Raw genomic sequence first — 27,857 nt, forward strand, 5'->3', positions numbered from 1 at the left:
CGCGAAGCGGTGACGTGTTCTTCCAGCGCCACGTCGGGAGTCGGGAGTGGTAGAAGTAGGCTTCCCACGGAGTCCTAGGTGCCCAGTGAACGGAGAGACCCGCGGGAGGGGAAGCTGGGTGAGGAGTCGGCTGCGGGCTGCGGGCGATACTGAGGGCCACCCAGAGGAGTGATTCTAAGATCACCAAGGTAACAGGTGCGGCTGCCGATGGGTGTAGTGTTTGCTTAGCCTAGAGTGAGAAATGGGTTGTAGGAGAAATTGAGTAGGAAGTTGTAGGCACCGTGATGCAGGATATTTGGAAGAAATCAGTGCACAGAAGATGGAAGAGGAAATGGGAACCCCTTGTCCCAAAGGTCTCTCGTTGATTTGTACAGGCCTGGGTGGTGAAAGAGTAGACCTGTGTTTCGGGATTCAGGTGTTGGCCTCTTGCCAAAGGCGAACAGAGTCCCTTTAAGTCAGGTATATTTATTTACAAGCAAGGATGACTTCTCTCTCTTTTCATTTATTCAAGGTTATCTGGTTGGTATTTTGTTCTGGGGTGATTTCTGACACAGCAAGAGCTATGTCATGGATCAAAGAAGGAGAGCTGTCACTTTGGGAACGGTTCTGTGCCAATATCATAAAGGTAAGCAGTAGCCCAGAGGGCATGTTGACCTGTTGGATAGTTGGGTAATCTTATTAAAATTCATTATTAAATGTTAGCAATCCCCGCTGGTAAGTGGATTTTAGCAAAGAAACAAGATAATCTTAACGCAGGACTGCATTTCTAGTTTTTACTGTCCTGAGTGAGCGACTTGGTTTTTATTTTTAAAGACAATCCAGGATCTCTTAATATCATTGGACAACATAGACTATTAGATTTGGTGTTGAGAATGTCAAAAGAACTCGCTGGTCGGATGTTTACTTGGTATGCACAAGACCCTGAATTAGGAAGAAAAGAGAGAGAACGTGAATATGAACAAGAGTGAACTGATATTTGTCTCCCTAGAGCAGTATTCTCACCTGTGGGTCATGACGATCCTTCCACATGGGGCTACATCTCAGATATTCTGCATACCAGATATTTGCATTATGATTCATAGCAGTAGCAAAATTATGGTGGTGAAGTAGTAACGGAAATGATTTTATGGTTGGGGTCACCACAACATGAGGAACTGTATTAAAGGGTCACAGCATTAGGAAGGTTGAGAAACTTCATCAACTTTACCTTATACTATCTATGGTGTTACTCTGTTGATGGTTAAGATCACATACCTTTAATTCCAGCACTTGGGAGGCAGAGGCAGGCAGATCTCTGTGAGTTTGAGGCCAGTCCGGCCCACAAAGTGCGCTCCAGGACAGCTAGGGCTGTTACCAGAGAAATCCTGTCTTGGGAAGAAAAAAGAAGGTTACTAGGGAGGATGAAAATGACCAAAGTATAACATGTCTAACACGCATGGATGGAAAAGTTATAGTATAACATGTATAACACACATGGATGGAAAAGTTATAGTGAACTGTAACTTTTTTTGTACTATTGAAAAACAAAAGTATACCGAGTTCTCTTTCTCAGAGGTTTTATCTTAAAGTATGTTAATGGTATTTATTTAGTGTGTGTGTGTGCATGTTGTTTGGAGGCACATATATGCCACAGCACAGATGTGGAGGTCAGAAAAGAACTTGTAGTAGTCATTTTTTTCTCCTAGTGTATGCACTGGTCCTGGGTCTCAAACTCAGGTTGCTGAGCTGGGCAGGAAGCACCTTTACCCACTGAGTTAGCTTGCCAGCCCAGGGATTTTATCTGATTGTTCAAACCTATTAGTTCAGGATGTACTGTCCCCTTTTATCCCAAAGAGAATGAAATTGGCTCATTGTTTGTCTTATTCTATAGGCTGGCCCAGTGCCCAAACATATTGCATTCATAATGGATGGAAACCGTCGCTACGCCAAGAAGTGCCAGGTGGAACGGCAGGAGGGCCACTCTCAGGGCTTCAACAAGCTTGCTGAGGTGGGTGTGGGCAGCAGAACCGGAGGTGAATGATTTGCACTAGATGGAGTTGGAAATGAAACTGAGGTGCTGTGGTTTAAGTACTTTTGATTTTTGTTTTGCTGTATTGTTTGTTTGCCAGCCAAGGGTCTCGTACTGGCATTAACAAACTGTCGTCCTCACAGAATATTAGAGTTAATAACACACATCAGCCTTTTCCAGTCTTTTTAGTTTTACTGTCTTGTTTTATTGTGTCTTGTCTGGGCTACAATTAAATGTCTTAATATTTATACAATTGATGGGTCAGCAGGGAAGGGCACAGGCCACCAAGTCTGACCTGAGTTCATTCCCCGGAACACTTGTAAAAGGAGCACCCCGACTCTGGCAACTTATTTTCTAACCGTCGTAGACATTTTGTGTTCGGCATGACCTGATGCACACACATGCACAAATGTCAGAGTCACCTTTTCTAATTGCATACATCACTCTGATGACTTTATACTTGTCAGGCTTTTGGATTTTTGTTTTTCCCCTTTCTACCTATATCCTAGTTACAGAAATTTGTTTGTTTGCTTATTTATTTTTGAGGGTTTCTCTGTGTAGTCCTGGCTGGCTTGAAACTTCCTCTGTAGACCAAGCTGCCCCAAACTCACAGATATCTGCCTGCCTCTGGCTCCTGTGTTCTGAGATTAAAGCATGAGACATCACAAGTGGTGATATTTATTTTAGAGACAGTGTCTTATATAGCCAGGCACCCTCAAAATCTGTAACCAAAGACAGTATTGATCCCCTGCTCTAGAAGTGCTAGGATTACAGGCATGGTGCAACTGCTCATGACTTTCGTATTGTGCTGGCATTGAACACGCGCTTTGTCACCAGCTGACCTACCTCCCCAACAGTCGTTTATTTATTTATTTCGACTTTTAAGAACTTTAGCCAGGTCAGGTGGTGATGGTGCATGCTTTTAATCCCAGCACTTGAGAGAAGCAGAGGTAGGTGGATCTCTGTGAGTTTGAGGACAGCTAGGACTATTACACAGAGAAGCCCTGTCTCAAAAAAAAAAAAAAAAAATCAACACCAAAGTGAGCGCCTCCCTATGTTTCCATGCTGGACTTGCACTCCCAGAAGCTCTTTTTGACATGGTTCGGCTTTCGGAGCTGACTGATACGCGCGTATGCAACAGGTGACAGCAACAGTCCGCTTGCAGATGGTCATCTGGAAAGTGAAGCACAGGACGGCCTTGGCCACTGTGCAGGCCCACCTGGCGTTCCAGCCTCGGGCCGCAGCATCAAGACGTTCTGTTCGTTCCGTTCCGTTCCTGGCAGTAATCCCTCACTTTTGTATTCTGTCTTGGCCGTCCTGTCAGGATGATTTTGTAATCCCTTTCCGCAGAGAGAGAAGCCTAGACCCAGAAAGGCCTACAGTTGTGAGTCCATGATGGAATTGCTGGGTAGACCTTTATGTTCTTGCTGAAGAGTGCTTTGGGATAAAATGCAGATCAGTTTTTTGTTTCCTGTAGCCCAGGGTGGCCTCAAGGTGAATAGGTAGCCCAGGCTGCGCTTAAACTCATGATCCTCCTGCCCTCACCTCCCAGATGCTCAGATTGTAAGTGTTCACCTGCATGCCTGGAGCGATCTCTTCTGTTTATTTTTATTTATTTCTTTATTTATTTTGCGGCAGGGTCTTATTAGGTAAGCTAGCTTTGATCCTTCTGCCCCAGCTTCTCAAATACTGGGATAATAGAACTGAGCCACCATAGGCAGCCTAAGGCTTTTCAGTTTCTTGAATGGTGACTTTCTTCCTAGTTGGTTTGTTATTCTAACGTAAGTACTGACATTGCCCTTGCTTTACTTGTACGGGAGGAGACAAATCTTTGTTGCAACCATTCTCAGGGTGGAAGCATTGCTTACTTTTCCCCATTCCTCCCGAGTCCTAACTCTTTCCCTTTTCCCCCTCAGACTCTACGCTGGTGTTTGAACCTGGGCATCCTAGAAGTGACTGTCTACGCATTCAGCATTGAGAACTTCAAACGTTCCCAGAGTGAGGTTGACGGACTACTGGACCTAGCCCGACAGAAGTTCAGTTGCTTGATGGAAGAACAGTAAGCTGCTGTCCGTATTGAAAATGTCCCCTTCCGCCACCTCTGAGCCCACCCCTTCAGGAGGATGACACCCAAGGTTGTCCACGTGCACACAGCTGTCCGTATTGAAAATGTCCCCTACCGCCACCTCTGAGCCCACCCCTTCAGGAGGATGACACCCAAGGTTGTCCACGTGCACACAGCTGTCCGTATTGAAAATGTCCCCTTCCGCCACCTCTGAGCCCTCCCCTTCAGGAGGATGACACCCAAGGTTGTCCACGTGCACACACAGGAAACACAGAACTACTACTAGTCTGTGCTTATTGTTGGGAAATTAAATCCCTGTGTAAAGAAGAGAGGGCCTTGTAGGTGGCCACAGAAAGTTAGTGACGGAGTCCAGCTGGGAACCCAGTCCTGGCTCCTCCGGGGCCTTTGCAGTTCCTCAGTAAACCTCAAGGAGTTCTTTGCCTCTGTTCTCTGGGAGTGAGCATTCCTGTGCCCTTCTTTTCACTTTACCAGCCAGTGGGGACAATAGCACAGCTGCCTATCTCCAGTTTACAGGTAGGGGGAGATGAGAGACACATAGGGGTGGATCTCAGAGAAGCCAGGATCATCAAAAGTGGGGGTACTTTAATTGAAATCTAGGTCTTTTCAGATTTTGCTTTGATTAGACTGTACATGTTTTTTTAAAGGTTTATTTGATTATTATATGTATACATACACACACACACACACACACATATATACACATGTATATGCCTGCAGGCCAGAAGAGGGCACCAGGTCTCATTATAGATAATTGTGAACCACCTTTTGGTTGCTGGAAATTGAACTCAGGACCCCTGGAAGAGCAGCCAGTGCTCTTAGCTGCTGAGCCATCTCTCCAGCCCCCATATTGATCTTTTATAATCTAGTATAGCCTCGAAAATAGGTAAATGGTTCTTGTTTCACAGACTTTGACAAGATGTGGTTGAAGGTTATATAGGGCAGATGGGCCATGAACATGGCCTTTGATCTGGGTCACGTCCTTCAGGACCCGCCATGACTCCTACCCCACACTAATAAGCTTGTGCTTCACAAACATAAAGCGGTGGTTTCCTTACAGCATTGGGAGTGAGCGGCTGTGCCCTCACTGTGCGGCTGAGTCACTGTTGGAACAACGCTGTGAATGGTCAGTGTGCAGGCTCTGAAGTGGAGCCTCAGGTTTAGACCTGGCCTTGCTTCCATCCAGATTTCTGAACAGTTTGTCTTCTGGACCTCAGTTCCTTGTCTGTGAAGGGGACATAGAGTGTGTACCTCCAAGTCTGGTGCAGGGATTGAAATAGAGTATTTCAACCATCATTTAACACAACAAAATATGCACCCTCTGCTGTCATTATTACCTTACTTCACTAGAATATAACATGTTTATATTCTTAAGGCAGATATATCTGGTTCAAGCCAGATGCGATATGAGAAGTTGCCTTGGACAGTCTCTGTCAGTCTCTGGGCTGTGCTGACTGACTGTCAGAGTGTTGACGCAGTTCTGAAATCAGTCACAGCGTCACAGCGTCACAGCGCCTGGCACGGCGAGCACTCAGAAAGAAGCTCCTGCTCGTCAGTGCCGCCTCTTCCCCTCCTCTTCCCCCATCAGGGAGAAGCTAAAGAAGCATGGGGTTTGTATCCGTGTCTTAGGCGATCTGCACTTGTTGCCCTTGGATCTCCAGGAGAAGATTGCACAGGCTGTCCAGGCTACTAAGAGCTACAACAAGTAAGTTCAGGCTGTCCCTTAAGGATGGCGCCCAGAGCCTCCTCGGTCTGTGCTGGGCATGAAGTCCAGCCAGGGGGTCAGTAGTTTGGGACGCTGCTTACCCTGGGGAGGAGACAGCTGCCTTAACATTTACCCACACAAAAACCCAGTTCCTCATCGCATGCCCCCCCCCCCACTGTGTGTGCACATCTGGGGAGGAGACAGCTGCCATACCACTGACCACGCACAAACCCAGTTCCTCATCACTTCCCCCCATCCATGTGTGCACTTACAGACACACCACACATCCTTTAATGTGACAAGAGTTGGGATAGCTACAGGCCAGGTGTGGTTTTACATCCCCTAATCTCACCACTCAATAGGCAGGAACAGGCATGGCTCTGTGGGTTTAAAGCAACCTGGACAACATGGAGAGACCCTGCCTCAAAAAAGAAATCCAATGGCTTAATTCTTGTCTCTTATGTTTTTTAAGAATCTTATCTTGTTTGTTTGGTTTTTCGAGACAGGTTCTCTGTGGAACTCTGGCTGTCCTGGAGCTCGCTCTGTTAGACCATGCTGGCCTCAAACTCAAGAGATCCGCCTGCATCTTTCTCTCAAATGCTGGAATCAAAGGCATGCACCACCATCACCCAGCTCAAGAATCTTTTCTGTCTCGCTCTTTGGCCCATTAACAAATTTAGAGGACAGAATTCAGCAATCCATACAGCATTGTGCGTGGCTTTGAAATAATACTGTTTGGAGTGATTATATTTTATATTCAGTCTTCTGCTATCCTTTGATTATGCTAATATCACAGTAAATTTCTGTTCTTTGAGCTGGTTGTCAGTAGAGGGGGAGACGGTTAGGAAGGCAAAGAAAGGTCATTTGGTTTTGATCTAATTAAATGAAGAACATGTTTATTCCAAGAGCTCTTAGAAATCATAAAACAACCACACAGCCGGGCGGTGGTGGCACATGCCTTTAATCCCAGCACTCGGGAGGCAGAGGCAGGCGGATCTCTGTGAGTTCGAGACCAGCCTGGTCTACAAGAGCTAGTTCCAGGACAGGCTCCAAAACCACAGAGAAACCCTGTCTCGAAAAACCAAAAAAATAAATAAATAAATAAAAAAACCACACAATCTCACCCTTCAAAAATATTCTGCAAATATGAAGTGCCTGTGTCCTTCCAGGGAATGGCTGCTCCGGAATCAGACTGTGGCTATCAGACCCTATCCCTGTTTGGTGAACTGTTCTCCTCTGCCGTCCTCAGGTGTTTCCTCAATGTCTGCTTTGCATACACATCCCGTCATGAGATCACCAACGCTGTGAGAGAGATGGCTTGGGGAGTGGAGCAAGGTCTACTGGAACCCAGGTATCTGGGGTATCTTTCCTGGTAGCTGATTGGAAAGCTGGGGTCCACCAGGTGTTAAAACCTTTTCTGAGCCATATACTTGGCCAGAGCTCAAATCAGGGGTATGTATGGAAAGATTTAGGAGATTTTCCCCAAATAGTGGTTAGGGTCTTCTAAGTATACTACACACCAACAACCCACTGAAAAACAGCAGAGCAGCTGCCAAGGCCATCCAGTCCAGTAAGAAGTGACCCCCCTCCTCGCCCCTGTTAACACTTTCCCATTCATTCTTGTGTATGCTTTGTCAAAAGAGGATCTTTTAGGCTTCTCATATTACAGTTTCATAACACAGGATTAAGATATTGTGAGGCATGGGTAGAGGGAGAAAAAAAGGAGAATTTGTTTTGTTTGTTTTTATTTTTCAAGACAATTTCTTTGTGTATCTTTGGAGTCTGTCCTGGAACTCACTCTGTAGACTAGGCTGGCCTTGAACTCACAGAGATCCTCCTATCTCTGCCTCCAGAGTGCTGGGACTAAGGGAGTGTGCCACCACCGCCTGGCTAGGAAGGGAAAGTTTTAATCATTACCAGCATAATGGAATCCTAATTATTAAGGCTTAGAGTAATAGAGGAATTTTTGAAGCCATCTGTCTATTTGGCCTGTCTAATGTTGTTTCTGATAATATTAGTAAATTAGTAATAGTGACAGTAAAATAAATGGTAGCAGAAATGTTGAGGTAATGTGTCATGTTCCCTGTTTACTGTGAGACGGTCCAGCCTTTTTTATTTCTTTGTTTGTTTGTTTTTTGTTTTTCAAGACACAGTTTCTCTGAGTAGCCTTTGCTGTCCTAGAACTCACTTTGTAGACCAGGCTGGCCTGAACCGACAGAAATCCACCTGTCTCTGCTTCCCAAATTCTGGGGTTAAAGGTGTGTGCCACCACCACCCAGAGGTCCTTTTATTTTATTGATGTGAAAACTGTGAGTAGTTTATCCGAGGTCAGCACCAAGTCCAGTCATTGTCTTTTATATTTATTATGTGAGCTCTTGGGATGCAGGCAATTTTCTGACTTCTTTTTCTAGTATAATATGATTGGCTGGAAACTAAAGTCATGGAGTTGGGCTGGGCCTATAATCCTGTCGACTTAGAGAGGCTCGCAAGTTGACAGCCTAAGAGCAGAGCTCCAGGGAGGCTGGAACTTGTTTGTGGGGCACTTGCTTGGTAGGTGGACGACCTTGGGCTTGGTCACATGAACAAACAAGAAGACAGTTCGCCCTTTTTTATTTTATTTTATTTTGTTTGTACTTTTTTAACGAAATGACTAATGCTTAGCCAGAGGGTACCCTCAGAGTCCAGAGTATCGGATCCCCTGGAGCTGGAGCTGCCTGTGGTACTGGAAACTGAGCTCAGTTGTCTGGCAGAGTAGCAGTCCTTCTTACCCATGAGCCATCTCTCCAGCCCCACAAAGCACTGTTTTCTTTCTTCATGTTTTCATACAGGGTCACACTATGCACCTGGCTGGTTGGAACTTGCTGTGTAGATCACCAGGTCTGCCTGCCTCTGTCTCCCAGGTGCCAGGATTAAGGATGTGTGCTCCTCTGCTGGCTCAGCCTTTTATTTATTCATTTTTAATACAAGCTGTAGGTAAGCACATGGCTCTATAGATAAGTGGTGAGAATACAGAGATCTACTTTTTTCTATGTTTGGAGCTCTAGTAAAGAAAACACGTGGGCTGGAGAGATGGCTCAATGGTTAAGAGCACTGGCTGCTCTTCCAGAGGTCCTGAGTTCAATTCCCAGCAACCACATGGTGGCTCACAGCCATCTGTACTGAGATCTGGCGCCCTCTTCTGGCGTGTGGGCATACATGGAAGCAGAATGTTGTATACATCATAAATAAATAAATAAATCTTTTTTAAAAAGTAAAAAAAAAGAAAACATGTTAATCAAGATACAAATTAGCACACATAATGGTGACACATATCACAAAGGCACTGGTCATGGTACTGCAAGGATTTATGATAAATGGAATATTCTTGGTAGAGAAGGCCTTCCTCCTGGAAAAGTGACCTAAGAGGGAAAAAGCAGCAGTAACTAGGGCAAGGCAGAGCTATGAGTGAGGTGAGCCTTGTTCAGAGCAACTCTTGAATAATGGTACCACTCGAAGGGAGTTGGATTGTGGTGGTGCTGGAATAGACAAAGCAACCTGTACTGAGGGGAAGAATTTGAATCAGTGGACTGGTTCTGGAGAAAGGATGTTATCCAGGATGTTTGACCTGTTAGGGTCCCACATTGGAGTGACATCTGTTGGGGTCCAACCTCGACAGGGTTTGCATGTTCCAGGGTAGGGGTATGTGGATTAGAAACACCAGGCATACAGAACAGAGATACAAAAGAAATAGAGACACAGAATAGAACCAGGAGGGCAATCGGTGAACATTGAATTTTTCCGCATTTATTTTCCATATGCTTATATATCCTAATCCAAAAAAAGGTGGGAAGAGGGCAAAAGACGGCTTTAGTGTGATACAAAGAACAAACAGAGCAATACCTCTTCAGTATCTGAAGCATCAAGCTGCTGATACCCTGAGTTAAATATTCTGTTTGTTTAGGCAGGACCACACCTTAGGCCAAGTATCCTGTAGGCAGGCAGGAACTCTGGGGGGGGGGGGGTGTCAAACCTCCCTTCACAACCTTGAAGGAGCAGGAATAGGCTCTCTGACCTTTGTTCTAGGTGGAATGGATCTACCTCTATAGCCCATTTTTAATACCCAAAACACCAAGTAACCACACCGAGGTTAAGGTCAAAGACACCTTGTTAGTAGCCACACCTTAAGTCAAGCCTCAGTAACCTTGAAGGAGCAAGAAAAGGCCTGAACTCTGATCTTTAGACAAGATGGGCTCTCACATTGACCCATGGATTTTAACAGTGTGCTTGGGAACCCTAGACAGGATCCCATTTAAGGAACAGAGCCAAGTTTGGTTCTGGGCTTGTCACACAGCGAAGATGTTGGATCAGTGGTCCAGGGGGGTAAGGACCAGAGGTACTCCAGCAGGAAGGTTCCAGCGGAGAGGAAGAAGGAGCTAGAAAGTCTGCTGTGAGTAGAAGGCCAAGGCTGGAGTTCTGAGGAACTATAGGACAGATTGGCACTTAGAAGAAAAATGGGCGGTCTGTGTTCCAGAACCCAGAAGATAGAATTTGTCGGTAGAGATTGAGAAGGATGTGGGCACAGGTCGGCGTGACAGTGCTAATTAGGTTGTAGATTAGAAATTGGCTGGTGGGGGAACTGAGACATTGGCTAAGTGGGTGGGTCTAGGAGGCAGTCAAGCTGTTCGGGCAGGAGAGGGACATACAGTAGTGAGGATATGTTTGACCCTAGCATGCGCAAGTTCCTGGGTTCAATTTCTTGTACTTCCTAGCCTCAGAGAGACAGAGAAAACATGAGAACATACATATGTAGATGCAAGTGATTGGTGATTAGCTTAGGAGTAATTTCATAGTTCATTATATTATTTTTATGAATCATGGTTTGACTAGTCTTATATGTATAAAATAATAATTGAAGTGATAGTGCAAAATATCTATGCTAGAAGGAAAACTGTAACTTAGCAGGCTGATTTAATACGTATTTGCTCCTGGGAGCTCTGATCTGACCCCGGGACAGCTTTAACCTCACCCTGTAGCTTCAGTGTCCACTGTCTTACGTCTTGCCCACCTCCCAGGAAGTGTTTCCTAACCGCCTTCCGGACTCCAGCGTTTTGTAATCTGCCTCTGTGGGGCTGTCATGTTACCAGGTAGATAGAATCACCAGGGTTGAGACCAACATCTCAGCCCAGCACCTTCTGCAGCTTGACTCTCAGCTTATACTGAGCTCATTGGGGCCTAGGCTGTACTCTGTACTCCAAATTGAGACAAGTCTCCTTTTATATCAGCATTATAGAATGAGGTTAAACCAAATAGCTACATTTTCTGTTCTCTTGGTACTATTAGCTATTATCCAACTCCTTTTTTCTTTAGGATAAAGACCATTTATTTATTTATTTTTAAGAAAGAAAATTAACAGGTGGTAGCTGGTAGTGGCACACACCTTTAATCTCAGCACTTGGGAGGCAGAAGCAGGTGGATCTCTGAATTTAAAGCCAGCCTGGTCTACAAAGTGAGTTCCAGAACAGCGAGGGCACACAGAGAAATCCTATCTCAGAGAACAAAGAACAAAACAAATTTACTAGTTGTTTGTTAGTTTGGGATTAGAGAAGAAGGAATAAAGGTTGACCCTCAGGGTGGTCAGTAAACTGTTAGGGAGTTACTTTGAATAGGCTGTTTGGCCTCCTGTGGTCCTCTGTCCTCTGTGTGAAGTAATAATGTGACTGTTTACTGAGTAAGTTCGAGGGCCATTTGAATTTTCTGTGTTTTGGGCTTTTTTTGTTGTTGTTGTTATTTATTTGGTTTTTCAAGACAAGAGTTTCTCTGTGTAACAGCCCTGGCTGTCCTGGACCTCACTCTGTAGACCAGGATGGCCTCGAACTCAGATATCCACTTGCCTCTGCCTCTCAAGTGCTGGGATTAAAGGCGTGCGCCACCACATGGCATTGTTCCAGTTTTAAAATAAGTACCCTTCAGAGAGCACTGCCTAAATTCTTGATCCTCCTCCTCCAGTCTCCTGAATGCTGAAGCTTAGGCATTTCTGTCATACTCTGTGCTCAGATACTGTTATTCCCTAGACTCTAGAATGGATATATTGTTTTTATCTTATTTATCTGTTTAATTTATGTGTTTTCTGCATGCCACAGTGCATGAGTGAAGGTCAGGACAGCCTCCAGGTGTGGCTCCTTGCCTCTCCACAGAGAGATGGGGGTCTCTGCTGCTGTGTCTACCTCTCCCCATACAGACACTTGATTTACTGTATCTGGTTTTACAGGATCTGGAGAGCCAGCCTCCAGTCATCAGCAACAATTTCACATACTGAGCCATTTTCCTAGTCCTTACCTTCATTTTAAAGATAAGAACATAAAAGCAGAAAGAGTACTTTTTCTAAATTTACATAGTTGGCACACCTGCCTTGTGGTCTTTCAGTTTGGTGTAATGACTGCCTTATAGGAAGGCTGAGTGGACACAGGAATCTAACAATGAAAGCAGCTAACAGGCTGGAGGGATGATTTTAATTTCTCATTATTACAAATGGTGAAATCCAGCCAGCATGGTAACGCACGCCTTTACCCAGCATTCCTTAGGCAGAGGCAGACAGATCTCTGTGAGTTCCAGGACACCCAGGGCTACACAGAGAAGCCCACTCAAACAACAAAACAAAAACAAATGGTAAAATCCTTGACCTTAACTGTTGTCTGCATCTTCATCTCCTCCTCTGGAGCTGGGGCTAGAGATGCCTGTTCACATTGTTGTTACCAGGGTTGACAGGATTGTTTGTTTTGTTTTTCGTCTTCCTAGTGCTGGGGGTCAAATCTAGAACCTTAAATATGCTAGATAAGTGTTCTACCATTCCAACCCTCACGTCTGTTTTATTTTGGTGAATACAGACAGTTTGGGGATGGATTGTCTTAACTGTAATCTACAGATGCTTGGTTTCCTTTTGGTCAGTTTTATCTTTGCCCTAGCGTTCCCTCCTTTCCTATGTAAATTCTACCCATAGCTTTGAAGCAGGTAGCAGCAACCTGTGAGAGACGTAAAACTCAGATTCTGAGTGGATATCCAACGTCACACAACCAGGCAATGAAATGTTATTACTATTTCTTATTTGTTTAGGCACTTTGTTTAGTTCCAAGGTACGCTCCGGTCATTTCATTTGACTCTCAGCTGAGCGATCATGTGGATTATATAGGTCTTAAATACCTTGGTTAGGGCGTTAGCATGTAGTCAAGACAACAGTATGTGATTGCCAGGGCAGTCTGAAACTAGGACCCTTCCTTTTTTTTAAGTTAAGAAATATATTTGTTCCCAACTTAATACAACTGATGAGTGAGGCTTACCTAAGCAGAGCTGGGTTTATATATGCAAATGTAACCACCACAAAAAGACTTTGAGAATTTTCAGCAGCTGATGTACATTGCTACCTGAATAAACTCTGGCTATATAAGAAGGTAGCATGTCTCCATGGGTATGAAGGTGGGAATCCACTTTTACCTTTGGTACTTTTCTCCCAAGCAATCATATACTAAGAATGGTCCCATGGTTAGTGGTAGTAGAGTAAACCCTCTGTAACAGAGTCCTGCTGTGCCATGCCAGAGTGATAGCAAGCTACCTTAGCTAGCCATAACCCCCACTCTGTCATTCCTGGCTTAGCTCCCAGCCCCTAGTTCATCCTTTGTGTTACAGATATCTTTTGATGCCCTGTGGGAATCTTTTCTGAGAGTTTCCCATGGATACAAAGCCTATGCAAACTTGGTTAAGGGGAAAACCACCCAGGACCCTTTCTTATTGTCTAGTCATAAGTAAATATTGCTTGCTGTATGATAATACAGAAAATGCATTTTCCTCTGTGGCTTGAAAAAAAATATAGCTGATACAAATACCTCTTAGGGTTAAAAAAAAAAAAAAAAGGAAAGAAAAAATATAGCACAAAGCACCCAACTAATAAGTATGCTTCTTCTGTTTTTTTTTTTTTTTTTTTTTTTTTTACAGGGTTGCTCTGTAGTTTTGGTGCCTGTCCTGGAACTAGCTCTTGTAGACCAGGCTGGCCTCGAACTCACAGAGATCTACCTGCCTCTGCCTTCTGAGTGCTGGGATTAAAGGTGTGTGCCACCATTGCCTGGCCTTAAATTTTTTTCCTTTTTTTTTTTCTTTCTTCTTCTTCTTCTTTTTTATTTTAGTAAAAGCTCAGGATTTTATTACCTTCCTAACAAAATCAGCTTACAATCAGGTCACTTGGTCCTTTCTTTTCTTAGCACCTCCCAGTTCAAAATACTTGCATCTCTCATTAGCCAGTATCTTCTTTGATCTGCAGTTGGGCTCTACACACTCTGGTCTCAGCACAACCTTTTTTGGAGTTTTAGCCCTGGGCATACAAAAGTATCCTTGCCCATTTTGTCCTGTGTTACTTTGTGGGGTCAGAGCTTGCCACATTTTCTTGCAAAACATCCGGCAGGTAGTTCACCATGTTGGTGAAAGCAATATTGACACAGAAATAAAGCTTAAATTTTCTTAAAAAGAACAAAACCTCACACTGCTAGGTCACAGGTGCCTTTTAAAAGCAAAACGTCAATGAAGAACAACAGTCTAGTGAACACATCTGGTTTCAGACTGTAGGTAAATGAGTTTGGGCAAATTATTCATCTCTGAGCCTCACTTTTCTGTATCTATAAAACCAGGTTATGAATATCCTACATAGGGCATAGGATGATGTAGTATAGTGTTAGAATACTTGTCTGGCATGTACCAAGGCCCTGGGTTCAATCCCCAGTAATGCCCCCACCCCCCCTAGAAAAAGGATTGTATGTGATTGTTTAGATTTAGAGTCATTCTTGGGGTTGGAGATATACTGGCAAATGCGTTTGATGATGGTCTATAAATTGGGAGGCTGTGTACAGAGGTTCACCAAGAGAGTACTACAGAAAGAGATGTGTGCTTCTGTTTCCTGATCACCTAGTGACGTCTCTGAGACGCTGCTGGATAAGTGCCTCTATAGCAACCACTCTCCTCATCCTGACATCTTGATCCGGACCTCCGGAGAAGTGCGGCTGAGTGACTTCTTACTCTGGCAGGTGGGTAGTTTTGGAGCATGTTATTTGGGTGTTAGACTGAACCCGAGAATGAGAGTGATTCATTCAAATCGAGCACCATTGTGTGAGCAGGGCCAGAGGGCTAACATCTAGACCAATCCCTCTAGGCTGTACTTGGTAGCATGTACTTTTCTTTCCTCACCTGAAGCTGGGCATATGATGTGGTTATTGCTCTCTGACATTCAGGGCTTTTGTCGTAAACTCTATATCCAAACTCTCAGGATTACTGTTGTCTTTTTGCTCAGTTATCCTAGCATAGGTAGTTATCCCAGCATAGGTAATCCCTAAAAATTCGCATTCAATTAGGACTGTTGGTTGTTTAAGAATCTCTGTATTATGGTGCATACCTTTAATCCCACCACTAGGAAGAGAGAGGCAGGCAGATCTCAATCCCACCACTAGGAAGAGAGAGGCAGGCAGATCTCTGAGTTTGAGGCCAGCCTGGTCTACAGAAGGAGTTTCAGGACAGCCAGGGCTACAAAGAATGATCCTGTCTCAAAAAAAAAGCAAAAACTAAAAAAACAAAAAGAAAAGAAAGAAGAAGGAAAGGTTAAGGGAGACAGCTTAGAAATATCTCATGTGTCAAAGTCCAGAAATTTTAATGGATTGATCTTTTAAAAGTGAGGGGCTAAGAAGATAGTGCATTTGATAATCCTTGGTGCGTAAGCATGACAACCTGAATTTGAGCCTGCACCCTTAAAAAAGCCTGCTGCGATGGAGCACACTCAAAATTCTAGTGCTCGGAAAGTGAAGACAAGGGGCCCTGTGTTGAAATAGGAGCGGCGGGGCTGCGTCCCCAACACCCCAGCCGCTTGCTAGCTCATGCCCGAAATAACAACACACAAACTGTATTCATTTAAAGAACTGCTTGGCCCATGAACTCTAGCCCTTACAGGCCAATTCTCACACCTGGACTAGCCCATTCTAATGATGTGTGTAAGCACCCCAAGGTGCGCTTACCGGGAAGATTCTAGCCTCCGTCCATCATGGGTCTGAGCTTCATGCGTCTACCTGGGAGGGCTGAGCATGGCGTCTCTGCTCCAGAGTGCAGAGCTGTCGGGTCTCTCCGGGAGCAGAGCAGAGTCTGACCTCACTTCCTCTTCCGCCCAGCATCCTATTCTGTTTATTCCACCCACCTATGTTCTAAGCTATGAGGCCAAACAGTTGGTTTATTATAATTAACTAATTACCTTCCTCCATCACCCTGGAGCCCTGGCCAGCCAGCCTTGCCTGGTCTGAAAGGCCCTATCCCAGAGAAAGAGCCCATGTCTGAGGAACAATAGCCAAGATTGACCTCTAACCTCTACACACAGACACACACAAACTGACAGCTAGCTACTGAAAATGCATTTGTTTAGTCTTTGGGTATCTTTAAGGAGATACAGTGTACCTAATGGTTCTGTAGCCCTTTCTTTACTCAGATCACATTTTAAGAGTTTACATTGAGCTGAGATTTAAGAAACTGCAGTGGGGCTAGATACGTAGCTCATTGTCACACTGCTTGCCGAGCATGCTCAGTGCCCTGATTTGATCCCTGAAACTTTTGGGGGAAGACAAAATGGCAGAGAGAGGAATTAGAAGAGAGTCATACTGGCAAGGTGAGGACTTACCCGATGAAACAATCCCAAGTCTTTAAAAAGGAGATTTAGCAGTGGACAGTGATCTACAAAAGCTGACTGTCTGCTCAGAAAAGTTGCTTGAGTTCCTCCTCCGCTGGAAGTGTTGCTGTGATGAACTCAGCAGTGATTGCTGCTCTCTGCAGATGGGAAACTGTTGGACGAGTCTGGACTCTGAGCTGAGCAAGTCACCGCAGCCCTAGGGAGGAGGAGACGCTTGAGCCTGTCTATTCCACAGCGAGACTGTCTCACAGCTAAAAACAAAATCAAAGGCACTTTCTCAGACAGGTGGTCCTTTAATCCCAGCACTTGGGAGGCAGAGGCAGGTGGATCACTATGAGTTTGAGGCCAGCCTGGTCTACAGAGCAAGTTCCAGGACAGTCAAGGCTACACAGAGAAACCCTGTGTGTGTGTTTGGGGGGAAGGGTGTATGTATTCCAGAGAAAGTACTTGGTGTCTTGGTAGCAGCTATTGGGAAGGTGCCATTGGTCTAGAATAGCAAACACGTTATCCCCTGTGAGGCATTTGGTTGTAGACAGTAAGCCTTGGCTGTCAGGAGTATTTGGGACTGGGGATAGCTCAACTGTAGTAATGATAGTTTATGTTTCTGCTGTCTGAGCTTTCCTTCATGCACATTTAATCTTCATAGTTCATAAAACCAGACTCTTGGTGTTTCCTTTACACCTGAAGCTAAGTCCCAGAGAGGTTAAATAACTCAGTCAGTTCAGTGGTAATGGTAGATCCAGGCGGTTTGGCTCCAGAACCCCCTGGGCTTAAACATGGTGTCACACTGTTGCTACTTAAAATAACAAGAGCAGCTACCATTTGTTCTGGCTGACTTTATCAGATTGCGTGCATCTTAGAAGACCTCCACGAGCCAATACCACAGTCCAGATGCTATTTCATAGTCCTAAAATTGGCTTTTAGGGACGTGGTGGGGCTGGTGTAGTGGCCTAGACCTCAGGCTGCAGGCAGATCAGTGTGGGTTCCAGGACAGCCTGAATTCTACATGATGAGTTCCAGTCTAGCCATTGCTGCACAGTGAGAAAAACAGGAAAAGACCTGGTATAAACATTTACCTAATCTGGTTCTGCCTTGCCACAGGCAGGTGATCTCATTGCCTCATGGTCCTTTTTCCAACAGTGAGGGAAATGGGCTGACGACAGAAACATCCAGGCCTCTGGAAAGCTCTGCCATCTTGTTTTAGGCCTTCTCCCACACAGCCTGCCCTCCATTGGAGGACTGACCAGCAAGCAGTGCAGTTCTGTGTTCTGACTAACTCCTACTCCCTATTTTCTCCAGACCTCTCATTCCTGCCTGGTGTTCCAGCCTGTTCTGTGGCCAGAATACACATTTTGGAACCTCTGTGAGGCAATCCTGCAGTTTCAGATGAACCATAGTGCACTTCAGGTATGAGTCGGGCAGGATGGGATGGACGAGGTGGCCCTGACAGACCCACCATGTGCTGTACCTTGCTATGTACTTCTTTTTAAAAAGGTTTTATTGCGTTTGTTTATTTGTACATATGTTTGTGTGCATAGATGTTCCATAATTAATGTATGCCTGTGTGTAGTGTATGTGTGGAGGACAGCCTTTGGGAGTATGTGTGCCTGTGTGTAGTATATGTGTGGAGAACAGCCTTTGGGGGTTGGTTCTCTCCTTCTGTGGGTCTCATGGATTGAACTCAGGTTGTCAGGCTTGATGACAAGTGCCTTTACCCACTGAGCAATCTTTCCAGCCTACCAAACATTTCTTGCACACAAGAATACCCATGCACAAAGGGTTCACACACCGGGCTCTCGTGTTGAGTCCTACAGTTTGAATGCCCAGAAGCCTCTGTTATCTCAGGTTTCTCAGTGCTTTGCACATGGTTTGTAGAGGAGTTGCCACAGGTTCTGTCGTCTTCATAAATGTTTATTGAGTCTCAAGTATGAATCAGGCTAGTTGTTAGGCACAGGAGTACCAGCAGCTACCCAGCCAGACAAGATCTCTGCCCTCGTGACACTTACATTTGTAGTTGAATAGACAGACAGTAAACAAACTAACAAAAGTAAGGAAATTCTCAGCTATAGCGAGGCAATAAGGAATACACAGCGTGATGACGGAGTGTCACGAAAGGGGCAGGGGGCTGCCTGAGCTCTGCTGTTCAGTCCTGGAGTGCTCAGAGGGAAGGCGGGGAACAAGCCACAGTCAGTCAGGCCTCTTAATCACGCAAAGCTAGGTGGGTGGAAGTAACACAACCAGAGGACTTAGGGGATAGACAGAATCTGATAGGACATCTGGGTAAAATAAATAAATAAACAAACAAACAAACAAACAAACAAATAAATAAAACCTGTGGAGCACACCTTTAATCCCAGCACTAGGAGGCAGAGGCAGGTGGATCTCTGTGAGTTCAAGGCCAGTCTGGTCTATAAGAACTAGTTCCAGGACAGGCATCAAAGCTCCAGAGAAACCCTGTCTTGGCGGTGGGAACACAAAACCACAAGAGACTTTGAGGGCCGGAGGCAGAGTTGAGATGAAGCCCCTGATGCTAGAGAGTAAATCCAGATCTTCACGTTACTAGGCCAGCACTGGACCAGCTGAGCCGCTGCTCCACCCCACATCTGCTTTTTGTTCTTCCAATTTATTTTTACTATCTTTAATAATGGTTGGATATGCACACATGAGTGCAGTCACCCAGAGGCCAGAGGTGTCATCCTCGGCAGCTGGTGTTACAGGTGGCTGTGACCTGCCTGCCCTCTGCGTGCTGGGACCCAAACTCAAGAAGAGCAGCGTGCTTTCAGCCACTGAGCCGTTCCTCCTTTCCTTTTATTATTGATTTTTATATTTTATTTATGGACTGGAAAAATGGTTTGGAAGCTTAGGGCACTTGTTGCAGAGCACCCACACGGAGCCACACAGCCATCCTTAACCCCAGTTTCAGGGATCCAGGGCCCTCTGCGGACCTCCGAGGGCACCAAGCTTACACAAAGTGCACAGACACACATGTAAGTAACACTCTTACACATAAAATAAGTCTTCAAAAAACTTTCTTTCTCATCTGTACTTGTTTCTTTAAAAAAAAAAAAAAGAATTAAGCTGGGTGTGGTGTGGTGGTGCATGCCTTCAATCCCAGCAGTGGAGGCAGAGGGTCTCTGAGTGCAAGGCCAGCCTGGGCCACAGCTTGAGTTTCAGGACAGTCAAGGCTACATAGAGAAACCCTGTCTTGAAAAAGAAAAAGACCCTCTCCAAATAAATAGATAGACAAATTTTTAGTGTGTATGAGTGTTTTGCCTGTATGTGTATGTGAATGTACACTGTGGGGGGTTGTTGTTTCTGGTTTTTTAGGAGGGCAAGGGAGAGTATTTTTGAGACGGGGTTTCTTTCTGTTATTCTGGCTGTCCTGGAACTCATGTAGACCAGGCTGGCCTGAAACTCACAGAGAACTGCCTTTCTCTGCCTCCCTAGTACTGGGATTAAAGGTGTGCATCACCACTGCCTGACGTGATTTTTTTTTTTTTTTAAGATGTTTTTACTGAGCTCTCCCTGTCCGTCCTTTATAAACGTTCCAAACCCCAGGCTCTGGTAAAGTGATGAACTCAGAGCTTTGCTCCATCTTATTATCTGTGTCTCCTGAGGGTGGAAGGGCAAAGAGGGTCAGCACCGTTTCTCAGAGTGACCTTCATTAGAGTCTTGGCACGACATTGCCTCCGACCTGTATAAAAATTTCTCTGAGAATCAGTGTTCTTGAGATGGAGTGGCAATGCCCACTAGGCCATGGGGTGAGGCAGGAGGATCTAGGAGTCATCCCCAGCTACATAACACATTTGAGGCTATGGCCTATCTGAGATCCTGCCTCAAAGAATGTTTCCTTGATTGTTGTTATATAGGACATTACGTACGCTCATGAGAGACGCTGACCTTTAGGACTTCTGTCCCTTGGCATGGTTGTACACACCTGCTACCCCAGACCAGGGAGTCGGGGGCAGGAAGACTGCCATGTGTTTAAGGTAGCCTGGGCTAAGTTGTAAAAGTTGGTCTCAAAAAACTCCAAAAACAAGCAAACAAAAAGTAAAGAAAAAAAGGTGGGGGACCTAAAGAGATACATCAGTCAGCTGGTAAAGGACCCAGACTGGATGGCTGACAACTGTCTGCAGCTCTAGCCCCAGTGAGAGCGGATGCTTATGGCCTCCATGGACACCTGCACTTAACGTGCGAATAACCAAGCACACACGTGTACATAACTAAAAACAATCTGGGTGTCGTAGCTTGTGTTTGTAATCTAAGTGTGGGGAGATGGAGACAGGCAAAACCCTGGGATTATCAGCCATTGTAGCATTAAGTGTCAAGCTAGTGTGAGACGCTGTCTTAAAAACAAGGCAGAGCAGGCAAGTTGGTGCAAGCCTCTGTCCACACATGTCCAAGAAGAAAAAGGAAAGAGAAGGGAAAATAAGGACTTTGGTAAACTTGAGGATTTTTTTTTCCTCCTTTTTTCTTTGAAGTAAGGCTGCTAGCTCTGGCTAGCGTGGTACTTACTATGTAGCCTAGGACAGCCTTGAACTCACAGCAGTCCTGCTGGGGTCTCCTCTGTGATGTGATTATAGCTGTGTGCTGGAATTGCCAGTGTGTCCTACTCGCTTGGATTTTCTGAGGACAAATAACTGAGAAGAGCCCAGGGCCCCTCTGATATTGGGAGAGTAGCTCCAGACACGTGGGTGTGCCCAGAAGGTATCTAGAAGATGGCTTTTCCACCCCCAGGAACCATAGCTATCCGTAGGTACAAGAACTACTCCCCATCCTCTCTTGAAACCATGTTGGGCCAGTGTGGCGGTACAGCCTTTAATCCCAGCACTGGAGGCAGAGGCAGGCAGATCTCTGTGAGTTTGAGGCCAGCCTGGTCTATGTAGTGAGTGCGAGGAAAGCCCAGGTTATATAGCCCTGTCTCAATTGTTTTGTTTTGCTTTTTTTTTTTTAAAGAAATTTAAAAAGCCAACAAAATTTCAGACAGCTGTTTATATATGACATAAACTGAGTCCCTTCGTGTCTGAGCCTCAGTGTCCTTGTCTGTGAAATGAGGAAAGCAGCCTAGCATCTCTCCCCTTGTCATGGTCATGGTTGGTGCCTGAAGACGCTCAGGCTTGGTTGGCCTTGGCTCCTGCTTTATTTACTTCTAGCCCTGAGCTGTGGCTGCCATCTAGAGGAGCCCTGAGCCTGCAGGCTGCCTTTCCTCCGTCCGTGGCTGTTTCCTGGGGACAGGACAGCAGATAATTCTAAGTGAGGTATTCTTTATCTCGTTTTTCTTGAGTCATCCCATGGAGGTGGGCGCTGTTGACCCCATTTCCCAGATAAAGACAAACTTTAGAAGCCAGGTGTGGAGGCACACACCTTCAATCCCAGCACTCAGGAGGCAGAGGCAGGCAGATCTCTGATTTTGAGGCCAGCCTGGTCTACAAAGCGAGTTCCAGGACAGCTAGGGCTGTTACACAGAGAAACCCTGTCACGAGCCTCCATCCCCCCCCCAAAAAAAAGCCTTGGTGGCTGGAGAGATGGCACAGTGGTTAGGAATACTGACTGCTCTTGCATCTGATATGGTGGTTTACAACCTCCTAACTAGTTCCCGGAGTTCAGTGCCCTCTTCTGATCTCCCCAGGCATACCCAGGTGTGTATACATAAATATGCAGGCAGAACATTCATTCATACTCATAAAATTAAAGTAAAACTTATTTTAAGGAGAGGAAGCCTTGGGGCCTGGTGACAAAGGCTGTGATCCCAGCACAGGCTGCAGAGAGAGGATCACAACAGCTTTGAGGCCAGTCAGGCGGTGGTGGTGCACCCCTTTAACCCCAGGAGTTGGGAGGCAGAGGCAGGTGGATCTCTGTGAGTTTGAGGCCAGCCTGGTCTACAAGGAAGTTCCAGGACAGGTAGGACTGTTACACAGAGAAAACTGTCAGAAAAGAAAAGAAAAGAAAAGAAAAGAAAAGAAAAGAAGGAAAGAAGGAAGGAAGGAAGGAAGGAAGGAAGGAAGGAAGGAAGGAAGGAAGGAAGGAAGGAAGGAAGGAAAAAGAAAGTTCAGGAGGCCAATCAGGACCACATAGCAAGAGCCTGTCTTTAAATAAATAGCCATTTTTAAAATCATGCTATAAAACAAAAGTAAAAATGGTATAATTTTATAGCTGGCTGTTTATTTTAACTGACTGAAAAGTTTTATGTAAGATATTCAATATCTAATGTAAATTTTGATTAGAGATTTTTGTTATATTACCAAATTTCAAATCTCAATATCTGGTCTATAAAATAAAACATGTAGTTGTTCAGGATTTCTCTTTGTTTTTGAGACATGGTTTCTTTGTGTAGCCCTTGCTGTGCTGGGACTTGCTTTATAAACCAAGATCACATTGGCCTCGAACTCACAGAGATCAGCCTGCCTCTGACTCACAGTGTTGGGATTAAAGGGATGTGCCACCACACCCAGCTAGCATTACTCTTAAAATTTCTTGTATGTGATATGGATTATTTATAGTTCTTCTTAGAAATAAAAGAAGTTTACTTGAAAAAGATAGGAAAATAGGAGTGGGTGGTGGTGGCGCACACCTTTAATCCTAGTACTTGGGAGGCAGAGGCGGGCGGATCTCTGTGAGTTTGAGGTCAGCCTGGTCTACAGAGGGAGATCCAGGACAGCCAGGGCTACACAGAAACCCAGTCTTGAAAAATAAAAAAAAAATTAAAAAAAAAATGAAAAAGGGGAAAATAGGAGAAATGACTGAGCTGTTAAGTGGGCTTCCTGCTCTTCCAAAGATGAAGATCAGTTTCCAGTAGTCACAGGCTCACAGCCGCCTGTAACTCCTGCTCCGAGGGAAAGCCAGTGTTTCTAGTCTCTGTGGGCACCTGTACTTGAGTTCTTACCGAAGTACAGGTACCCACACACACTCAATTAGAAAAGTTATAAAAACTATTTTTTTTTTAAGAAGAAATAATAGGGGGCTGGAGAGATGGCTCAGAGGTTAAGAGCATTGCCTGCTCTTCCAAAGGTCCTGAGTTCAATTCCCAGCAACCACATGGTGGCTCACAACCATCTGTAATGGGGTCTGGTGCCTTCTTCTGGTCTGCAGGTGTACACACAGACAGAATATTGTATACATAATAAATAAATAAATTTTTAAAAAAAAGGAGAAGAAGAAGAAATAATAGTCTTAGAAAGGCGAGAGTCTTTTGTACAGGAATTTTTCAAATTTCAGGGCTTCAAGCAAATTCATTCTGACCTGAGAAAATTGATGCATTTTTTTTGTGTGTGGTATGGTTAGTGTGTGTGTGTGTGTGTGTCTGTGTCTGTGTCTGTAAGTGTACATCTGCTATCTTCCCTCAATCTTTCTCCATTCCTATTTTTATTTTATTTATTATCAGTGTATATGTTTAAGTGTAATGTGGGTATACACAGTGTCCCACAGTATGTATGCAGAGGTCATGGGGCAACTTTGGTTTTCTCTACCTTTATTTTGTTTGGTTATTATTTTTGAGTCGGGGTCTCACTATGTACCTCTAGATGGTCTGGGACTCACAGTGTAGGTTGAGCTAGCCCGCCCCTTCCTCTGTAGACCAGGCTGGCCTCAAACTCACAGAGATCCGCCTGCTTCTGCTTCCTGAGTTCTGGGATTAAAGCGTGGACTACCATAACCAGCTCTCCTGTCACCCTGCATGGCGTCCGCAGATGGAATCCATTTGTCAGGCTTTACCAGCCCCTCTCCCTACCTATGCATTTGCCAGCCCTCCCACCTCCACCTTTGTTTTGAGACAGGATCACCTCTGAAGGTGAAGTTCATCTATTCTGCCAGGCCGGAAGTTTCAGGGATGCCCTCTCTCTCTACCAGTGCTAGGGTTATAGGCATATTCTGACACCTTTGGTTTCTGGGGCTCCAACTTGAGCCCCCCCCCAAGTAATTATTTTATTTTTGGGGGGTGTTTTGAGACAGTCTCCCTGTTATGTAGTGCTGGCTGACCTGATCGCTGTGTAAACCAGGGTTGTCTGGAACTCAGAGATCACCTGCCTCTGCCTCTTGGTGCTGGGATCACAGGCGTGTGCCACCACACTTGGCTGCTCACAGCTCCATTCTCAAGGTCAGTGAGACAGTGGGCGAAGTGTTTGTGAACATACCATAGGCGGCTCCTAAAAAGCAGAGGCATGGTGGCACATGCCTTTACTCCCAGAACTCTTAGAGGCCCGTGAGTTCCAGGCCAGCCAGGTGACACAGAGAAATTCCGTCTCAAAACAAAGTGAGGACAAGGCAGTGAGCTTGTAGATGATTAGGACATGGTCAGACTCTGGAGGCCAGGCATAGTGTCAGGACTCATCTGTGAGACACGCCAATCACTTCTGTTCTAAAGGATTTCCCACTTTGGTCACCTGCACCCTTCCTGTACTCTTGTGAGTGACCTCTGCATATGCAGAGTGTTCTGAGTGCCAGAGACATAAAGTAGTCTCTGCCCTCGTAAAGAATCTCTCTGAAGACATATGCACAGTCTGGGAGGCACTCAGAGCCTGTGATCACCACCAGCTGTCAGGGTGGCTCTGGAGCCGCCAAGGGATTCTTTCCGACAGAAAGATCAGACTAAAGACTAATACCTGGTCTAGGCAGCCTAAGTGGCTTAAGAGTTGAATTTGCGTCTCATCATTCCTAGGAGGGCTGTTTGCTCAGAGTCAAGCTTGTCTTCAGTATAGGAGGCTGGACCCTGAGAAATAGGTTAGGGAGCTGGAGAACAGCACCTCACACTGACATAAGAAGACCCAGTGAATATCGTCTCAGACAGCAGGCAACAACACATAAAATGGCTGTCTCTCTCCTGCTGGTATGTTAGAGTAGGTTTGCATTATTATCCCTAATCCCTTAAACCTCTCTTCAAGGTAGACACAGTCCCACGTTACAAATGAGCAAAACCAGGGAAGATCTCCCCACGGGTACAGCGAATCAGAAGTCAGGCTGTTTACCTGTTTCCAAGTGTAAGCTTGAAAGAATTTTAAGAAATACAAATATTTCCACACAAAACAAGCCAAGATGGACTGCTGCTAACTTCTGTGTAACACGGGCACCATCTACTGCCTCTCCACACTAGTAGAAACTCTCCGGAGTTACTCTGCTTGGCCACTCTGGAACCCTAGTCCCACCTTCTCCATCCCATCTTAACCCACACCTAAAATTATCTCCCCAAACCCCACTTTTCTCTAGCAGAAGGCCCGAGACATGTATGCTGAGGAGCGGAAGAGACACCAGCTGGAGAGGGACCAGGCTGCAGTGACAGAGCAGCTGCTTCAAGAGGGGCTCCAGGCCAGTGGGGATGCCCAGCTCCGACGGACACGCTTGCACAGACTCTCTGCCAAACGGGAAGAGCGAGTCCAGAGCTTCCTGAAGGCCTTGGAACTTAAACGGGCTGACTGGCTGGCACTTTTGGGCACTGCACCTGCCTAAGTGAGGCTGGCTAGTGGCCACTTTGCCCTGCCCTCTGCCTCTTGGGCCCCAACTTCCTTTTCTTTTCTTGGTGAAAGGCACCTCCCTGTTTTTGATGATTTCTGCTCCCTTTGCTTTTTTTGCAGGGAGCCTCAAAGGCAAGGCCTACAGCCTATAGTCAGACACCTTTGGACTCCCTGTGACAGTGACTCACCTAGAGTTTGAGGGAGTCTCCCATGCTTACACTAAATCCAAGAGCAGTCACTGATAATCTGGAGAAAGGGGACCCTAACTCATAAGCTGTGTTTACTGTCCGTGCCCCCACTCCGTTTTTGGATGCATATTCTTTTTCCACTAGCATATCCTAAAACATGCAGAAAAGGTCTTCCCAAAATCGAGGCCATTACCCATCCTGCCCAAGCCCCCACCACGTGACTTTGACAAAAGAATGCCCCCACTGGTAAATAACTGATAGGCAGCCAGCATCGCTGGGCAGGGGAGAAAGGGGTGGGAAGGACAGGAAGAAAATTTGCCCATCTGCTGCTCCTCCCCTTGGCTCTCCACCTGGGATTTGCTATTGAATCTCCACCCCTCCCACCGCCAGTACTGATTGCTCACTGAAAGGCTCAGCGCCCCCAATGGCTCATGGAAGCCAGGCGGGTGATTACAATCCAATTACCTATTGTTGACTCAGCCCACACAAGCTTTGCTCCCCCTTACAGGGCATGGGGCCAGGCTCCACTCCCCAGTGAGACCCAACCCCCTCCATGGCTACAGGGTAGCAGAAGGACCTAGAGAAGTCCCAGAGTATAATCGAACACATCAGGACCGAACAGAACCAAGCATCTCCTGATTGACTGTCTCCTGTTGCCAGCTCAGACTGATTCCCAATCTTCAAGGCTCCTCACAGCTCTTTGACCTGACTCCCTAAGTAGGCCCTGAGACACTTTACTGTCATCATGGCAGAACTTACTCAAGGCCCTCAGCCTGAGAGGGCCAACACTGCCTTTCAGGAAGAGACAAGATTGCCTGCCTCCCCCAGAGGGCTGAAGAGAGTTCTGCAGAGCTATTCTGCATCAGGTGCCCCAGAGCAGTAAATACTAGCCAGGAACACTGACCAGTTGCTACTCTGGTATTCTCATTGTCTCCAAACCCTTTCCGCAGCGCCTTCCTCCCGGAAAGAGGTGGGCTATTATAAGCCATGGTAAATGTACTCTTTAGATTCCTAACTTCTAGCCTTGCCCCCCACCCACCCAGTTTTGCGCCTAGATAGCTGTCACTGGTGACCTTTTGTCCATCATTCTTCCTCTCAGAATCAAGGATAAGAGCCTGACACTGTAACCAAAAGCCAATCAGTGCACCCTTTTGGCAAGGCCCCCTCTACACCTGGCACTCCCCAAAACCAAATCCTGGCACAGAGTTCCCCAAGAGCAGGTGCTGTACATTTTCCAGCTTTACAATGAGGCTGTTGACAGCCTTAATTAGGGAGGCATGAATTATGTGGCTATAATACAGAGCCCTACAATTAAGGCGGGAATGAGAGGCTGGAGGCAGCAAACGGAATCTGCCCAGCAAGCATGGCTGCTGAGTCCTGGCTGACTTTCTCTTACGACTGGAGTACAGTACAGGTGATTAATGGGCAAGGTATCTTCCAGCCTGGGGACCTGTATTCTGGGAAGGGTGCACAGGGCGGAGTGGGCTGGGGTAGGGGCTGCCTCAGGAGGCGCTGTGCCAGTGGAAAGAAGAGGCAAATCCGTTGCTATCCAGAAGCAAAGGCTGCAAAAAGCTTGTTTTGGATGTTTGCTTTCTGCTGGAATGGTTCGTGCAAACTAGCTTCCACCCTTGCCTCAAAAACTAAGGTGGGAACCTATATATGCGTCTTCCACCTGAGCGCCAAACACCCTGTTACAGATGTTTAGCTGGTTGTGTTCTGGGTGTCAAATAGAATTTTTTAAAATTGTTA

General features: G+C 45.8%; 1 protein-coding gene across 4 annotated transcripts; it reads left to right on the forward strand.

Moving 5' to 3' along the window:
• Dhdds (dehydrodolichyl diphosphate synthase subunit) lies at positions 1 to 27,857 on the forward strand. 4 transcript variants are annotated; one of them, XM_050152713.1, is made up of 9 exons: positions 1 to 118; positions 512 to 625; positions 1,871 to 1,987; positions 3,925 to 4,067; positions 5,680 to 5,796; positions 7,046 to 7,147; positions 14,726 to 14,840; positions 17,777 to 17,884; positions 25,676 to 27,857. In XM_050152713.1, the coding sequence occupies exons 2-9, from the start codon at positions 563 to 565 to the stop codon at positions 25,913 to 25,915; spliced, it is 1,005 nt and encodes a 334-aa protein (XP_050008670.1). In that variant the 5' UTR covers positions 1 to 118; positions 512 to 562; the 3' UTR covers positions 25,916 to 27,857. The 4 variants fall into 4 exon arrangements, with proteins under 4 accessions (XP_050008670.1, XP_050008662.1, XP_050008656.1 ...); XM_050152705.1 differs by having other exon boundaries at positions 9 to 195; XM_050152699.1 differs by having other exon boundaries at positions 9 to 188.

The sequence above is a fragment of the Alexandromys fortis genome, unplaced genomic scaffold (genome assembly GCF_014885135.2).
Source record: "Alexandromys fortis isolate MF-2015 unplaced genomic scaffold, M_Fortis_MF-2015_v1.1 scaffold_26, whole genome shotgun sequence".
Lineage (NCBI taxonomy): Eukaryota > Metazoa > Chordata > Mammalia > Rodentia > Cricetidae > Alexandromys > Alexandromys fortis.

What these genes read in the sequence shown, in the direction of transcription:
- Dhdds (XM_050152713.1), top strand. Translation starts at nt 563, where the DNA reads ATGTCATGGATCAAAGAAGGAGAGCTGTCACTTTGGGAACGGTTCTGT. An exon ending in CAAGGTCTACTGGAACCCAG is followed by an intron (nt 7,148 to 14,725) that starts GTATCTGGGGTA and finishes CTGATCACCTAG; the next exon opens with TGACGTCTCTGAGACGCTGC. An exon ending in TGAACCATAGTGCACTTCAG is followed by an intron (nt 17,885 to 25,675) that starts GTATGAGTCGGG and finishes ACTTTTCTCTAG; the next exon opens with CAGAAGGCCCGAGACATGTA.